This window comes from Phymastichus coffea, unplaced genomic scaffold (genome assembly GCF_024137745.1).
Source record: "Phymastichus coffea isolate CEN01 unplaced genomic scaffold, Cenicafe_Pcof_1.1 PCOF00059, whole genome shotgun sequence".
In the NCBI taxonomy this organism is placed as follows: Eukaryota; Metazoa; Arthropoda; class Insecta; order Hymenoptera; family Eulophidae; genus Phymastichus; species Phymastichus coffea.
Window position 1 is genome coordinate 708,720 of NW_026706870.1, and position 17,586 is coordinate 726,305.

General features: G+C 38.0%; 1 protein-coding gene across 1 annotated transcript; it reads right to left on the bottom strand.

The window, feature by feature from the left end:
* Positions 1-43: 43 nt before the first annotated feature.
* On the bottom strand, positions 44-9,207 carry LOC131666475 (multiple inositol polyphosphate phosphatase 1-like). The gene is made up of 9 exons (XM_058939169.1): positions 8,943-9,207; positions 5,073-5,256; positions 3,743-3,874; positions 2,920-3,119; positions 2,541-2,660; positions 2,307-2,460; positions 1,968-2,178; positions 1,670-1,879; positions 44-940 (listed from the first exon to the last, which is right to left on the bottom strand). Exons 2-9 carry the CDS (start codon positions 5,239-5,241, stop codon positions 700-702), a joined length of 1,437 nt encoding a protein of 478 aa, XP_058795152.1. The 5' UTR covers positions 5,242-5,256; positions 8,943-9,207; the 3' UTR covers positions 44-699.
* Between the last annotated feature and the right edge of the window lie 8,379 nt (positions 9,208-17,586).

A 17,586-nucleotide genomic window follows, 5' to 3' on the forward strand; every position in this document is an offset into this window, starting at 1 on the left:
TTTTTTTACTTTTATTATATTAATAAAGTATAGGAATATAAATTGCTGTTACTTCACATAGAGTTCGTCGTTACATAAAAAAATTATTTAATAATACTTTGATACCTTAGACAATAAATTATTCGATTAAAATTTAAACAATACTCATTATGATAATTAGACCAACGCATTTATCATTCACGTATAGCGATTCATTACACAGAAGCTTGACATAGTTTCTTTCTTCTTCTAATAATCATACAATCAAGATAAATACACTTTTATAACGTGTTCACATCAATTCAACTTTGAATAAAGAAATAAGAGGTATATTATTTGAATCTGTCGACTCGAACGGTAATTCGAATTAGGTACAAAAAACAAACCACAATAATTTATTTGTTAAATACAGTATAATTGAGTATGGACGGAAAATCCATTTTTCGTGAGATTCACATTTCTTATATACAAAGAAATACTGGTACACATTATATAAACGTGCAGTCCAATGACAGAAATTCAAAATTTTCATTGTTTCTTATCTCTGTCGAATAAAAAATGCTCATTGATGATACCAAACAACGAGGATCACAGAACATACGTTTTCAAAAAAGACAAACACAGAAGCAAGAAGCGCGTATCATCATTATCATCATCACGACGTTAAAAAAGGTACACGAGACCTCTATTTACAGGTGTCGTGGTATGTAGTGTAGAAAATCACAGCGAACGAATAAAACCTAGCAGAAAAATTGCCAGGACAATAAGGTTAAGATGAGATTGAAGATTGCTCGACGAATTAGGACTGATGCAGAATTCGGGGCTGCACCCATTCACTATTCCACCAAAGCGTTGCTTCAAATATTCCCAAGGGCAGAGGCCAACTTGGCAACCTTCAATCTGTAATGGCTCCTCGTTCAAGTAAAACATCACCTGGTTTGGCGAGCGTGCGTCACTGCATCTGAAAAACATAAATTAAAATAGACATAAGCTATATTTTTCTTTATTACAGCTTTATACCATAAGTTCACTTCGCACAAATCACAAATTAAGATTGTAATGATACACCGAAATTAGATAGTAGCAGACATATGCAATTGATGACGTCAGGTTTGTCTAAAATAAACTGAACACTAGAAAAGAACATGCAGAAACGCTCAACGGATAATAATTCATCGAGCATAAGAGGTGAGACATAAGATGTATAAGTTGTGTCGAAAACAGACTAATAATAGACGACAACAGTAGCGTGGAACGCCTTTGCTGTAGGTGTGTATGTTTTATAGAAATGCATATGCTTCCAGAAATAATGCGAGTCTCTATGTAGATCGTTCATAGTTTCAATTGACATTAGTCCTAACATATCTGAACAACAACATATTCAAGCTTATTTAGCAAACGCCAAGATAGAATTTTTCTATAAATATCGGATTTTTCCAGTCAAGTGCGATGTTAGTGCACTCTAAAAGCAACGATGCAGGAAATTGACGATTGGCAGCATTATAATGCACCCAATATCGTATATAATTCGGAAAAACGAGTGACCCTATTTATCATGTATAAATTCTTTCTCTTCTCGAAAATTGTAATAAGGACAAAGTTCCGAATTTTGTATTTGAAAGAAGTAGATAAACAGTCAAAAATAATGAAAAACAACGAAATATGAGAAAAATAACGCATTCATTCATACCTGTAGAAAATAACGACTAGATTCGAGGCGAAAGAAGACAGCTTGGAAGTGCGGAAATTTCTATCCTGCTTGCTATGATAATTGTCAGCGCGGATAGGATCTGGATCTCTACCAATGCCCAAAGCAGCCAATAACGTCTGCATCGTTATTGTATGTCCGAAGTAGAAAATACCCTTTGTTTCGTTACCACTACTTCCTTGCTCCAGTTCCCTGAAAAAGTTTTTTTTTATTTGAGCAACTATAGTGCACCTCATGGACACGATAAAGAAAAAGTAGAATATATTTTCATTTTGCTTACTTGAAATGATTGAACATGTCCTGAACCAAGGGACAACCAAGCATTGCATTAATATCACGTCCAGGTCCTGAATAATAGTAATAATCAAGGTCTTCAAGATACTCTAAAACTTTCATTTCCTCTTTGGTGAATACTGAACACCAGGTGGACAGGCGATCGACAGTCCATGTCTTCTCGTAGCGGCACATGTCGTACATTAATTGCACTGAATCTGCAAGGATTATGTTTCAATTAACGTATACCTTCTTCGTTTACGAATTTCGAATGCTTCAGAGAGATATGTTTTTCTTCTCTTTTTAATACGAATTTTTATGATAAATTGAATGTCGAAAATCATACCATTTTTTATTCGGTAATTGAAGCCAAGTCGTATGCTGACATTGGTCAAAAGTTCGTGGTAAGGGGTGTTGTTTATGGTAATAAACCTTTCAGACTCCCAGTCTACATTATCGCGGGCTAAACTGCTCTCCCAAATGGGGCAATTTTTGTAAAGCTGTTTGGAAAAAACGATACCAATTAAACAATTTATCATTGTGGACCTTTGCAATACAATCAGTACAACAATAAACTCACGCGCAGTAGCGTTTCATTGTAAGGTTGTTCATCCATTGGAATTGCGTATTTACTATTGAATAGCCCTTCTTTGAAGCTGTCCATGCTGGACATTGTACGTTCGGATTTCGTTCCTCTAAACTGGAAATTAAAACACGCCAAATTAAAAAAGTCCAAAATTTCGGTAAGCTTCTTTTGTATTATAAATTGACCATTGATAATTTTTGCATAACTGTGTTTTTATTGAATACACGTTAGTTGATTTGCAACAATTTAGACGATCTTGTTACATTTTGTTAAAAAAAAATGATAATTGTCAATTTAAAACTCCAATCAAGCAATTTTTCAAAAGTGATTGTTTAAAAAACACTTCATCATATGTATATACTATATGATTTACCTTGTAAGTCTGCGTGTCGACAGTAGTAGGATCGAGCCTTAGTAATTCGGGAAAGTAACTTTGAAGTCGTTTGGCTAGAAGATGCATATCCTCGTAACCTTGAGGTGTAGTCAGAAAATCAGCTATACTTTCATTGTGGCTACCCATAGGTGCCTGCCAATTACGTAACTTCTCCAAGTCCGGATTGCACAATCGACCATCTTTCAAAAAAAAAAAAAGGATTTTATACATAGACATTCTTTGAAGTGGAATTATCAATTATTTCACGATATACTTTTACAAAATCTATTAGCAGTAAAATGATAAAAACAAAATTCTAAAGGTATTGATAAGGGAGTTTTAAAAATACTACTATTTAAATAGTTTACGCAATTTTTTCAGATACATGCAAAGAAATGTTTCTTCGGAGTCTATACAAAATCAACGGGAATCACATATTTACACGAAAATTAACGAATGAAGAAATACTATTAGGAAGAGCGGAAACATTACACATTACAAAGATGACGCGTTTGATCGCGTCAAACAAGCCATTCGGCATTCCATTTAAATGAATTTAAAAGGTGTACGATGGTTTTGCCACAGGTAACCGTTCGTCTTGGCAAAGGAAACGCCCTAAAAGCATCGCGTCAATGGTACAAACACTAAAGCAGGAAAAATGAAAATATATGTGCAAGTGAGAAAGTGGGTCAACCAATACCATCAATCCCCCCCCCCCTCCACCCAGTCAAACGCTCGTCTTCATTTCGTTGGTCAACGCGCGCGTCTTCCACTCCGCGACAAAGGCTCACGGTCGCGCGTAAAATAATCTCGCATTACTCACTGCCTCTCCTGTCGTGATTGTAAATTATCTGGTCGCGAAGGCGATCGAGCGACTGCATCTGCGACATTGTCTTCCTGCTGGGATAGCGAGTGCCGTGTCTGGCCAGCATCCACATCTGCACTGGGGCGCAATCTGCAAACGATAATTTCGATCATCTCGCGCGCTTGCGGCTTTCGGGTCGAAGCCTTTGCACGGATCCAATCTATCCAAATGGATCGAGAGGTCGTCGGAGGAAAATTAATTGCCCACGGTCATCCCCAAGATGGTGATTTATTACGATTGGGTCGTATGTCAACCGTAGTTGTCGTTTCGATTCACGAAGACAGGAAGAAAGAAAACAGCGCACTGGCAGAGAAAGAGAAATTTAGCACGCGAGCGGCGATCATAGGAGAGAAAAAAAATGAAAGAAAGAAGCAGCCGTCGAGCGCATCGTAAAAAGCTTCCTGACGTAATTTGTCTCGGTTAACGAACGACCGCAGCCTACTTGTAATTTAGCATTTGCAATAGCAGACCTAAACGTGCCCATCAGGCGGCCGTTTCCGAGCTTCTCGTACGTTCGCTCCGATCTAATACGTCGCGCGACTCGACGTCCCCTTCCTGCCTATAGAATCGATATCGCGGAACGCGAAAACGGGAAAATCCCTCTGTCGCCTCGCGTGTGCGATTACGTAATCGGACAGAGAGGGGGACCCCGTAAACGTGACGAGTTTATATGTGTTGCGTGCACATTGTACTCGATGTAGTTTTGCGCGCGAGCAAAAAAAAAAAATACGTACATACATTTATATCAACACCATCCCGGCTCGAAGCGTTTGCCGCTGTTGTCGTTCGTTGTGTGTTTGAGGCTTGGCCCCGAAAGTGAAAACTCGTTTGCTTTTTCAACTTGCGAATGTAAAGAGATTCTATTCCCATCGCGTCGAGTAGCGCCGCAGAGTCTCAATTTATTGTCACACGACCATTATAAATCTTGGGAGTTCTAATTTCTTTTTCTCTGGAATCCGCGATGAGATCACGATTCTTGGGGAGCACGTGCGGGGCAGAGCATGTGACGCACGCATTTCAAATCGCGAGACCGAAATGTACGTTACAGCTCGCGCGACATTTTGCGCAAGCGGGGCGACACTTTTCGCGTCGCTATTGTTCGCGTACTGATGGTTTAAAGCTCGCGCGAATGTAATTGATGGGCTGTTTCGCGAGGAAACAAAAGAGACTCAGCCGTGGTTGTTTCTTCTTGCTAAAATGCTGTTTTTCTCACGCATCTGTCAGCAGTACGTCATTCCCCGGGCGCTTTTTCATCCGAAATGATGTCAAGATTCAAGAATGTACTCACTGGGAATGGACGGCAGACGATCGGTGCCCTTGACAAATTGATAGGCTGTTTTAGTGCCCATGAGAAGATAAGGGTCCGACTCGTAGCTGTAACATTGGTCGTATTCCCGGGGTTCGGCAAGAACCACCAAAGTCATTGTGGCCAGCAGAATTGCGGCAGTCGTCTCCATTGTCGTTTATGTGTCCTGCGAATATCAAACGTATATTTTGCAATTTTTTCCACGGTAATTTTGGAAGCGCAGTTTGAATTTCACCTCTGCGTACAAAAACTTGGCACCTGCGTGGGGAAAAGATGGCATCATAGAATTCTGAGTTCATGCAGATCAGCTTTGTGGGGGTTCACGGAGAGCTCAAGTGAGTATCGCGTTATTTCGACGGGCGGATTTTGGCGTCAATAGGGCAGTGAGCGTCAGTTGTGAGCATAGTGCGGATACATGCTTTTCGCCCCGTGTAACTTCATTTTATTAGGCGTATTTTACCTATTTTACTCGTCATCCGAATCCCACACGTTGTTAAGTAAGGAGTTACGCCGTGAAAATATTTAGCCTATTTCCGTAAGAGGATTTCTCACAGTGACAAAACACTTTTACGCTTGCATTTTTTATCGGCAAAGAATTGTTTCAGTATCGATTTCGAACGAACCGATATCGAAAAACAGTATGAAATAGTTTATTAAGGCACGACATAGATACTTTTTGCAACGAAGTTCTGCGTAACAATAAAAACATTGTCCTTACAATGATTCAATGCACGCCAAATAAAAATACAGAGCGAGAACTAATGGATTTCTAAAATATAAAAAAATTCTTTCGAAATGTGCGCGAGTACATCATCTAGCAGCAAAGATGACCTACCAAAGCGCAACGACACGTAAGCATGACAGGAAACAAATGTATGCGTGATACATCTGATATATATGATATATCTTCGAATCTACACAAAGTTGTCGAAAATTTCACTCGGGCTTTTGTTTTTCTTTCACGTTTCGCCTGATAACTATTTAAAATAGGACAACAGCGGCGACGGAAGTAAAAGCAACTTTATCTTAACTATCAGTGTTTCAAGATAATGTAATGCACTTCATTAACAGGGTTATCATGCTCCATCAGGCCTCGCTTTGACAGTTATTTTCCGCACACGTTGAGTCGCAATGATGTGACTAGCGGGTTTTATTTTAGCGCAGCGCAGGAAAATACCAATTTGTGCATTATACATCTCAGCCTGACACGCGGCGCTGGGGTCTGCGCCTCGCATCGGGATCACCAATTAAAGTGATTACGGAACGCGGTTTATGATGACATCGAGCGGAAATCGCTTATTTTTAAATACCAAGGTCATTAACTCGCTCCCGTCCGCGATGATAATTCATATCGATTCGCATCGCTGATTTTCCCTCCGCGTTCTCTCGGTCATCTTTGCAGATCGTTGAAGCTCGTGAGTCAACCGCGGTGCCATTCGTGAGTCCAGTGGCGCAATCACTGACTCACGTTTCTTCTGTAAGCGCATCGTTCTCGTGGCAAAATCTCCCGAAAGCTGTTCCCGCGAGCTGAATCCACCTGCAACGAGGTCGCAAATCGAAAGCACTAACTTCGCGATTCCGTTCTAATTTTCGCGTCTGACGAGTGGAAGGGCACACCGAGCGCGCACCGCGAGACCTGTGTGTATACATGTATACTTTCACATTTGTACAAGTTGCGCGTGACGGCAAAGTGACTCTCGTCTAGTTTCCGCTGTTTTTTTCTTGTTCTACCGCTCGCCCGACCGACTTCCAGTTCATTTTCACGCGTAACTTCGCTTTTCTTCCTTCGGCCTCTTCCCCTTCGATTCGCTGCTTCGATCGTTCTTGAGCTGCGAAGCTGCATAATCCCACATACGTTTCAATGAAGAATTCGGTCAAGTGCAACCAACACGTATACGCAAACCTTCGTTTCGAAATATCTCGACCAGGAGAATTTGATTTGCACGTGTGTATACAGCGAATCGTCGCTCGCGCATTATGTATACAATGCATCGGCAATTAATTCCAATTAAAAAAAAATCTAACGCAGTACGAGTTTGGCAGGACGGATGTGCTTCGCACGTGACAATAGCAAATGTACCGTTTGCTTCGGGAACGTACTTATCATAACAGCCGCTCAAAACAAATTGATGAAACTGTACGAATGAAAGAAAGGCACGAGTGTCCTTCGTTCAATTTAACGTACTCTCTTGTATTCGCACGGACAGTTTACACGACGAAGCGGCGCGCTTCGATTCCCTCTCGATTAGTTTTAGCAGACGGTCAGCCGCACGAATAACAAAGCGTAGGTTCCGTTATTTTTTAATTAAATCGACCGTTAATGCAAAAATTGCTCTCGTAATAAAACCCATTTGTGGCTATTTATAACATTAATTTTTATAAGCCAGAGACAGTATAAGAAAAAATTCCTGCGCAATGAAAGCCAAAATAATTACCAGTAATTACGTCAACGAAGTCGAGTCCATTGTAACCGATTAAAATTAACTAAAGAGAAATGTGTCAATTTGTTGAAGTAATTTTGAAGTCCCATTGCCTCCTTGCACCCGCTCAATTATAACACACGAGAGTGACGTAATATTTGAAAACGATTCTGTAGTTTTCTTTCCTGTTGTTGCGCTCGTTGCTATGGATTTGTTCCTCGAACCTACTTTAAAAGTAGTAGCTGCCACCGAACGCAGAAATTTTTCGTTGAACTTCATGCCAATCGACCGTCAGGTCGTCGGGGTGGGGGGAATTGCCAGGCGCAAGTTGATTACACGACGTCAACAAGCATCAAAGAAGTCCAAATGAGCCCGACATTATTTCGATTACGACCTAGCGTTGGTCTCCTGCTAGAATACCGTCGGTTATTTTTCCGGGATAAGCTCGAGACTGCCGTAAGCGAGATTTGAATGCCAATTGTTATTTTCATCTATGTTATTTTTCGCGTATCCACAGTAATGCGCCATTTATCGATATGTAAAAATCAAATCTATGCTCGAACGACGAACAAATTTTAATCGTGTACATTGATTAGCTTCGACCAATTTTCATGGAATGTCATTGGAGCAGATTGTTGTATTTCAATATGGATAGTTGAGAATAGTTTCAAGTAAATATTGTCTCTATGAATGTCAGGTATGACAAGGTACAGTAACGGCAAATGCTTGAAAATAAAAGTAATTGACCATATCGCGTATGAAAGCGGAGTATACATAATGTTTGGAATGCGAAATTTAATGCCGTATATAACAGAAATATGTATTTCATCGGTATAATCCAATATTCGAAGGGCTCACTGCAGTTTCATGGAAGAGCACAACGTGCGTGCCGATTGTTACGCCGAAGACAACTCAGTGCTCCGAACGCAAAAACAAACGAAAGTCGCCCGCCACGCGATGGTAACGTCAGTTCAGTCGATCCCAAAAATTGAAATATTTTTAGCTTACAGAGGTATTTTTACGTAAGCGGTGCAAAAAAAAAGAAGGCAAGAAAAGAAAAATGGCCCAGACACTTTCTCCTCCGTATCGTCACTTTCATTTGCGATACACGAACAATAAATGTTATGGTCAACATCGTAATTTCACGCATTACATTTCCGTAGGGTCGGACAAATAAATACTTAATTGCCGCCGAGATCGACGATGTGTTCAGTGAAAAAGAAAACTAAGAGCGATTGTCATGAAGGTTAATGGTTGAAGCCGCGTTTGCTCAGATCGTAAACACACGTGGATGAACATTCCGGGAGTCACTGACCCCCATGTACAGTTCATTTCGAAACCAAAGGCCACTCCTCTGCCGCCTTTTTCGCGCGCTACATTAGTCGAAACAATCGCGGGTCGTCACAGCTATTCGCTAAAATAGAATACTCACACAATTATGCTACGCAGAGTGTACTGTCTCTCGTCACTTTGCTTGCCAAGCAGCGACGCACTACGTATGTAAAAAAGTTCGGAGCTTCGCTTTGTCCGTTCTCACGACGAAATATCGACCAAGCAATGTGCCTGGTATATACCTAAACTGCGTGCGGCTTATGTCCAACAACGCAACTCACGAAGAAGAGTTGAGTCACGCACACGATAACGCGCACGAGACGCGACTGTCTCTGCCTGCTCCTACTCGGCTGCTCAAAACTGACTGCCTCTCTCTCTCTCTCTCGCACTCTCTTTCTCGTGATCGCGATGCCGCGCCGCGCCGCAGCCGATCTCTTGGTCGGCGGCGCGATCAACGCCGTACCTTCGAGCGCATGCGCAGGTACACGCCCGGTTCCAATTCTTTGGAATAGCACGCACTGCTTCGCTTGGACTCCCTCTTCGGAGGTTAATTGAGGGGATGTGCGGAATCAGCGATGTCACTCGGAGAACTATTCCTACTCTCGATCGCTGCAATTGGAACCTTATTTAACGTTTCGTTAACGGTTTCGTCTAGCTCCTTGGAAACTTCACTCCCGAACGCGAATCAGAACGCACTGTTGATTCATTGTTCGATGTGGCTATTCTAAAAAACTTGAAGAATTGGCAGCAGTCAGTGCTACTGATTAGAATACATTCACGAATGCTAGCTCATCCTTGAGTTTATGGTATTCATGGAATACGTCAATGATTGTATATACTGCATTAACGTTCTTCTGGATCTTCTAATGCATAATTAGCTTTTAACGTCAGGTACAGATTCTAAATTTGTCGCACTATCACCCCTCAAACAAAAGATAAAATTCTCAAAATTAATTCCAAAAATATCCGATTTTAAATTACTTTTTAGTTGTCAGTGAAATTATACCCTTTCAAGAACATACGCCTTCAAATAAGTCCATTTATACTGATATCGGTTGAACTGTTCCAGACATGTGCGTAAATATGAATCGACGCATTGCATATTTCCACCCCGCGCATCGACCAAATTAATTTTAGTAAAAGTTTTTTTTTTTTGTTTTTGCTTGTCTTTTGCCGATTTCGACCTCGCTGGGCTGGAAAATAGTATACGCACCACAGTTGAGAAATTGGCAAGTCCACATAGCACGTGAGAATTGACAGCCGAAGCGTCGCCTCAATTCTCACGTGCCACGGACTTACCAATACCTTCTCGCACGCTGCAAAGAAATGACGAAATGCAGTCGTAGAACAAATAAGTCCTTGACTTCCGTTGATATTCGCCTCGTTGGAAAATTGCACCCACTTAAGCGGGTATACGCGCGATATCGATAAATTATATTTTGAAATTTGTATTCGAAACCGCTCGTACAGCTATTTAAATGAACTATGAAAGTGTATCGACATACTTTAACGTAAATATATGACCAACGCTATCATTAAGATGGTCTCATATATAAATGCGGAAAATCGGGGCATACATATACCGTTCAACAAAATGCCGCTCAAATTATGTGTTCGTGATGAACAACGTACGGAATTGTTCAAATAGTGCCTCCGAATAATAACTAAGTAATAACGGCAAAGAAAACTCCGTGGAACTAAATGGGCCGTTATCACTGACATTTAAACGGCACCGGTAAAAATGAAAGAGTCATAATTGTGAAGAATGTTAACTGTTTGATGGACATATAGACAAAGTCTTGAAAATAGAAAACGAAGAGATCCGATAAGAAAATAACTGTATTAAAGAAATTAAAATAAAACGATTGAGCGTCATTCCTTTACTTCACAGAACAATCAAATTAAACTCTGTCGTGCACATAGAAGCTTTCAGGCCACCTAGAAATATGGGGGCTTGCGGCTTTAATGCGACGAACGCCGAGCTCAAAAAACTGCCGCACAGCGGGACCCAAATCAACACACAACGCCAGAAGGATATAATTATTGTTAAATGAACTGGCCGTAAAGTTGATGGCGCATTGTTCGACCTTGTTCGCGATTTCTTTTATTATGATGATAATAATAGTATTATAAAAACTAGTTTCAAATGCTTTTTGTTCACAGTGTTGGCATCAACGCGGAGGAATTTCTGAAAGGTATTTTAAAATACCTCGTAAGCACGTTTTACCGGCAGATCTCACTCGTCGCTTCGTGTAAGCTGGCCAACGTCTCGCATCCGTTCGAGCGCATCGGCATCTACCTGAGGGACCTGGTGGACCCCCGCGGCGTTGGGGAATTGATGACAAGTGAAATGAAAAAAGTTGTAAAAAAATATTTCGCCACTGATAACCGTATCTTTCGAAAGTTATTTAAAGAAAATTTATATAAAAAAACTGGAATATTCCAATAAAATGAATGTGACGTAAATTCATACCTCGTTACTTTCAATATAACCATCGAATATATCGTCCGTTATTCCCTTCTCTCTCTGGTGGAAAAAGCCGGCAACAGTAATAAAACAATAGCAATAATTTCCTGATAAACGTAATTTTTCTATCGTTACTTTTATTTTCCAATGAAACCCAATCGGTCCCGAGAGAAAGTTTTCCAGCGCCAACGCTGCACGCAGGATTTCCTCCCTGCAGTCATCGTCTGAATCAACAGGTAAAGAAAAATCGATGCTGTCTGGGCAGACAATACCTCCTCGATTAAACAGCGTGTACAAATGTGTTCAAGGCACAAACGAAGTTTTATTTGGTTAATGGCTGTGGAAACAAATTTATCGAATGAAATGCCAATGCGGCAATTAATTAATTGAGCTTTATATTATAAGATGTGCGTCTTATTTGATTTTTCCAATTTCCCCGTCTATAGATAAATATCAATTATAAACATTACAAATTAGGATATCGTTAGATATTCTAAATCGTTGCCCTGCTAGTCACGTCTTGATTATGTAAACATGACTGTCGCCAAGTCATTCTTAATAAGTGCGGGGGTTTGCTGGAATGGCCACGAACAAATTACACACGTTCTAGAGACGAAAAATCAAAATTGTAGAAACATATATCTTGAAACAAATATGCTAGTATATTATTTGATTAGAGTGATGTATTTTCTAATTTTCAACCTATTTATTTATATTAATTCTAGATGTTTCGAATATTCTCAAATCAATTTAAATTAATACGTTAGCTTAACTTACTTACGATATATGCTTATATCGATCAATATAAAAGTACTATAAAAAGAACACCGGCGTTGTCGCCGTCACTTAAGCGCGCAATCCAGGTCATTATCAGGGCCTCGCATCCTATTGTCGTGTGATTATGTGCGTCGCTCTCTCCACGTGATGCCCATTATTACATCCTTGACGTCGCGTATTTAACATATAAGTTGCATAACGCGACTGCGAAAGTTTTGCACGCTGTATGTTGCTGATTTACCGTTCACACAATTTGGTGACGGTTTGCTGCCAAAGACAGTATATATATTGTTTTATGAATTTTGGTGATTGAGGTTGAAACTTTCGATCGATGAATATCATTTTCATTGTTTGCTTACATGAACAGTTTGAAAACAATTGATGCTGCTGACCGTACTGTTCTTTATTCAACAGGGCAAATTTTATTGTTCTGCATATTCGCTTTGATTGTTATGTACAAGTTTTTGCAAACAATTATAACGTAGAATATATTTCATTGAATAAAGAAGTTCTGTATAGAATTGTACCGAAATTTAGATTAATAACTGTATTATAAGGTTTTTAATATTATTATAATTATAAGGTTTCACCTATTGAACAAGATAGAAATTTTTTATACGCGAAAAAATGAAGAAAAATAATTCTAATAAATAACAGATTTGATCAAATAAAAAAAGAGTTAAAAGTGAAATTCAGATTTCAACCTAGAAAAAACCGAATGCGAACGTTCAATAATAAATTATTAAACATTTTATGGACAATAAACAATGTTAATAAAATTGAAAAACAAAATTTATTGTGTAAACTGGAATTGTTATTTCGAATTCATCGTCTTATATAAAATTATATTTAGAGCGGATAAATAGAACACAATTCAAATAGATATGAAACGTGCACTAGTTAAAAACTTGTTGGTCAAGCATACGATGTGAAAAGTTCAGTTGGGCAATATTGAAAGTAGTCAATGATTCCAGAAATGACTACTTTTTAACAATATGTTATTTCATACCTGAAAAAAAGAGAACTAGTAGTATTGCTGCATTAAATGAAGAACTTCAATCTATAAATAAAAACACGGACAAAAGTAATTAATTGCTTGATGCAATTGATATATAAGGGGTAAAGTTACAATCTATTTTTCTCCTAAATATTACTTCTGTGGATAACAGAGCTGGAAATTTTCGTATAGATATGAGTACAGCTACCGTACCTCAGGTCGATAATATTTGTTAACTGCATGTGCCTGTAGTCTCAGCTCGTTAATTACTCAGACACATCGGCAAGCGCCAAGTCGAAAATTCAGAGCTTGAATTTACCTCAGTTTTGTCTTGACCGAGCTCGACATTGTTTATTTAATATGCCTCGTGGTTTTACTTGCATTTAACAGTTTATAATTGTTTAAATATTTTTTTTCTTAGACTATAATGACTTGAATGCAGTAGCCTTTAAAAAAATAGCTAAAAAGACGATATTTTTTAAATAAAGCTGCACTCAGTCTAATATCAGACTTGTAAAATCATTGTAGTAAAAAAAGTTTCTTTTTCAATAATGTTTACACAATTTTTAGAATGTTTTTCTTCAATGTTCGTCGTACCAAGCGAAAATTATTATGTCGTCAGCTAATCTTTTCACCATACTGACACCTGTCTTCAATGCACCCCATCTGGCTGTCAAATTGAACGAACATTCCATCGAGACGACCCTGGCAGAAAAGTGATTGATTTAAAAAAGAAATATACCACTAGCTTCGTCTTAATTTATACCAACAAAAAATTGCTTTTTTGGAATTTGTACCACCCCCCCCTCCCCCCCAAATTTTGAAAAAAAGCAAAAAGAACGATATTTCGGAAAACTCATACTCCTGGCAGGAAAATGATTGATATCTTAAAAAAAAAATACCACTAGTTTCATTTTAAATTGTACCATCAAAAAAATGCTTTTCTTGGGATTTGTACCCTCTTTAAAAATAGAGAAAAAAAGATTTTCGTAGGGTAGATTAGCAATTCAAATTAACGTATTACTGCGCATGCGCGGTGGAAAATCTGTGGCTGTCTCATGATTCGACCATCCACATCTAGATGGTATCGGCCAGCCACGAACGGCAAGAAATACGCTCACTGAATATATAAGTCCGCATAGCGATACGATCAGCACTTCGCGCGTATGAGGTAGATGTTATCGGGCGTCGAGCCTCACTGACGACTCCAGCATCGGTAGCATCGGGACGAAACGCTTCCTACCTTACCAATCTCTCTCGAGTGTGAGCCTGGTGGGGCTACCTCACACTACGATTAACTTTTTACACGAGACTCCTCGTTCACACCTGTACATACGCATCGTTCTTTTAATAGCCATGCATAATTTAACAACTACAGATTTTTCGCCGCGCATGCGCAGTAATACGTTAATTTGAATTGCTAATCTACCCTACGAAAATCTTTTTTTTTTCCTATTTTTAGAGAGGGTACAAATTCCAAAAAAGCATTTTTCTGATGGTACAAATTAAAATGAAACTAGCGGTATTTTTTTCTTTTAAGATATCAATAATTTTTCTGCTAGGAGTATGAGTTTTCCGAAATATCGTTTTTTTCCTTTTTTTTTATAATGTTGAGGGGGGGGGGTACAAATTCTAAAAAAGCAATTTTCAGGTGGTACAAATTAAGACGAAACTGATGATATATATATATTTTTTAAATGAATCATTTTTCTACCAGGGTCGTTTCGATAAAGATTCTGGCACTTTCAAAATGACATGAATTATGACACATGACTATATGTGGCGGTTGCTCCACGTTGCGCTGAGCCAACGTCAGGTGACGCCACACTCGGCTCCGAGAGACGGCGAGCACGAAAGCAAATAATTGTGCCGCGAGAAGAATTCAAATAATCTTGCGCTAGCTCTCCGACCTTCAATAAGTAAACATTTTCGATCTGTAGCTCGAGAAAACGCTTTTCCCGCATTCCTGTACGGTACTGTGCCACAGCTCTGGCGTCCCGTGTTATTCGCGCAACTTACTATAATCCTGCGTTTTGTAAAATAAAGATTGCCTTTAATTCGATACAGTTAATCTCGTGAGTGATTTATTTTGCCTTATTCACGCAACTCCGAAACGCACGAGAGCTGGGCCTTGTGCGCGTGGCGACACAATACCCAAGCTCGTCGCATCTTCGAACATCCTAACAACTATAGACAATTACGCAGCCATCCATGCGCAGCTAGTTCTATAGGGATTTATGAGAGATGCATATTTTGAAAGACAGAAAATTCTTTTTCTGAAAATACAGTAATTATTACTAATTCCTATAATAAAATAATGAAAAATCATTTTTTATGTTCTCAAATTCATTTATCATAGAAATACAATAAAAATAATTAATTAATCCTTCCCGTTATAAAAATATAGATGCATGTTGAAGCATTTTATTCGTGATCTGATTGGCTGAGATGTGAACATGCGATATAATGCTATGTGGCGGCAAATAAGCGTGTCTGTATGGTTTTGAGTAGAGATGTTCTCCTTACTAAAATGGAAAATAATACATTAATTACGTTTGGTGTTACAGATCAAGATTGTGGCATGTGGTTGGCTTGCTGATATAACGTAATGATTGGGCGCGAGAATTGGAAATTATTTATATACTTGATAAAAATTAACAAGAGTTTAGCAGGTACAGCGGGCATAGTGATTACTAGTATATTTAGTTAAAAATTGGATAAATATAAATTTTATATTGTATTAGGAGGATGTTGGATATCAAGACGGATCCCTGTTTTACCCTGCCACAGTTTTTCTAACTTTTTTAGAAAGTAAATTTATTTTCCGAATTTTCATGAGTGCTTCTAATCGACAGAATGAAGAGAGGAACACTCACGAAAATTCGGAAATGAATTTTCTTTCTAGAAAAATTAGAAACACTGAGGCAGAGATTCTTGTCGATATCAGACGTTCTCTTAATAATACAACGTAAAATGTATTTATGCAATCAATTTTCGATTGATTGCATATAAAGAAAAAAGTATTGAAACCCTTCAACTACTATTATTCAAAGCTTTAGATAAATGCTCAGTAATTGTAAATATTAATGGAACCCAACAATTCACCCAAAAAATATCACTAAGGAAAAAATACCAATAACCAAATCGAATCGAGATAAAGCTAAATTAAACAAAGCAGCTAAAGATTTAAAGAAAATACTGTATCAGGAAAAAACTCACAAACGAAAATAAAAAAATTAGAGAACTAAGCCGTACAGAAGAAACAGATTAATTGTTATGAAAAGTTACTAAGATACAAAAAATACCAATTACATTTATTCCACCTATCAGAAAACCCTATGATAAATGGATTAGATCAGACGAGAAAAAAATCGACACGTTTGGAACACATACACAGTATTCAAACCTCATCAAACAATCATTACAGAACAAGAAGTTACCCTGTTAGAAGATCTTGATGTACGCGACAGCACACCAATTGAAGCAGTGAAAATAAAGAAAATATTACAATTAATCAAAAATATTAATAACAAAAAGGCAACTGGTTTTGATAATATTACAGAAGTAATGATAACAAAACTACCTAAATAGCAATAAGATACTTAACAATTGTTTTTAATAGATATATTCGTCTATCCCAAATGTTATCAAAACTTGGTGCCTTTTTGTTATTAATATTTTTAGTTAATTGTAATACTTCCTTTATTTTAATTGCTTCAATTGGTGTAATGTCGCGTACATCAAGATTCGTTCTGGTAATTTTGCAATTATAATAAAAAGTCAAGTTAATAAGGTTTTGAAAGACTGTCAACAATCTGAACTTTTAAAAAACAAAGTAATGATTATTATAAAGTAATAGTACATGATGCTCATTGACATGATAATGCATGGCACTTTTACTGAATGAGTATTCAATGCCCAAAATAAAATATTAACCAGTAAAAGTCAAATATATGTGTTACTGTCAAAATTTATCAGAAATTTAGCAATTATATGAAAAGTCTAAAATTTAAAGTTAATCAAAAGAAATAAAGAAATTGATAAAATCTGGATAAAGAATAATACACGTAAATGAATGTATTAAACGCGGCAGATATACTGAATTTGGCATAAATGTAGATATTTTACATTGTTATTACTTAATTTTATCTACTTGTTTTGTTTTGGTTTTTTCTCTTAGATAACTACTTACGTATAGTTACCTGCGTGTACCTCTTGAAGACTTTACTATATAGTTGTAACAAATTGATTAATAAACTCAGTAAACAAAATAAACGAAATAATAAATGCTTGAGCTCATAAATAAATATTACTTTCACATCATTACAGCGTATGTAAAATACTTTTGTAATGATAGCTTAGTCATCTCTAGAAAAAAAATTCCTACCTGAGATGCATAATTTTAAATGTGACTGTTGCTCGTGTTAGCAAGTATTGAAAACAGGCGAGTTCATCGTTCATCAATTTAATTTAACAACGCCCCGACTCAGTGATCGCGGTGCT

Excerpts from the sequence above, each read along its gene's own strand:
- LOC131666475 (XM_058939169.1), bottom strand. The coding sequence starts at position 5,241 with ATGGAGACGACTGCCGCAATTCTGCTGGCCACAATGACTTTGGTGGTT. Across the intron at positions 2,661-2,919 it reads TCGACACGCAGACTTACAAG|TTTAGAGGAACGAAATCCGA; the intron begins GTAAATCATATA and ends TTTAATTTCCAG. Across the intron at positions 2,179-2,306 it reads CAATTACCGAATAAAAAATG|ATTCAGTGCAATTAATGTAC; the intron begins GTATGATTTTCG and ends TAATCCTTGCAG.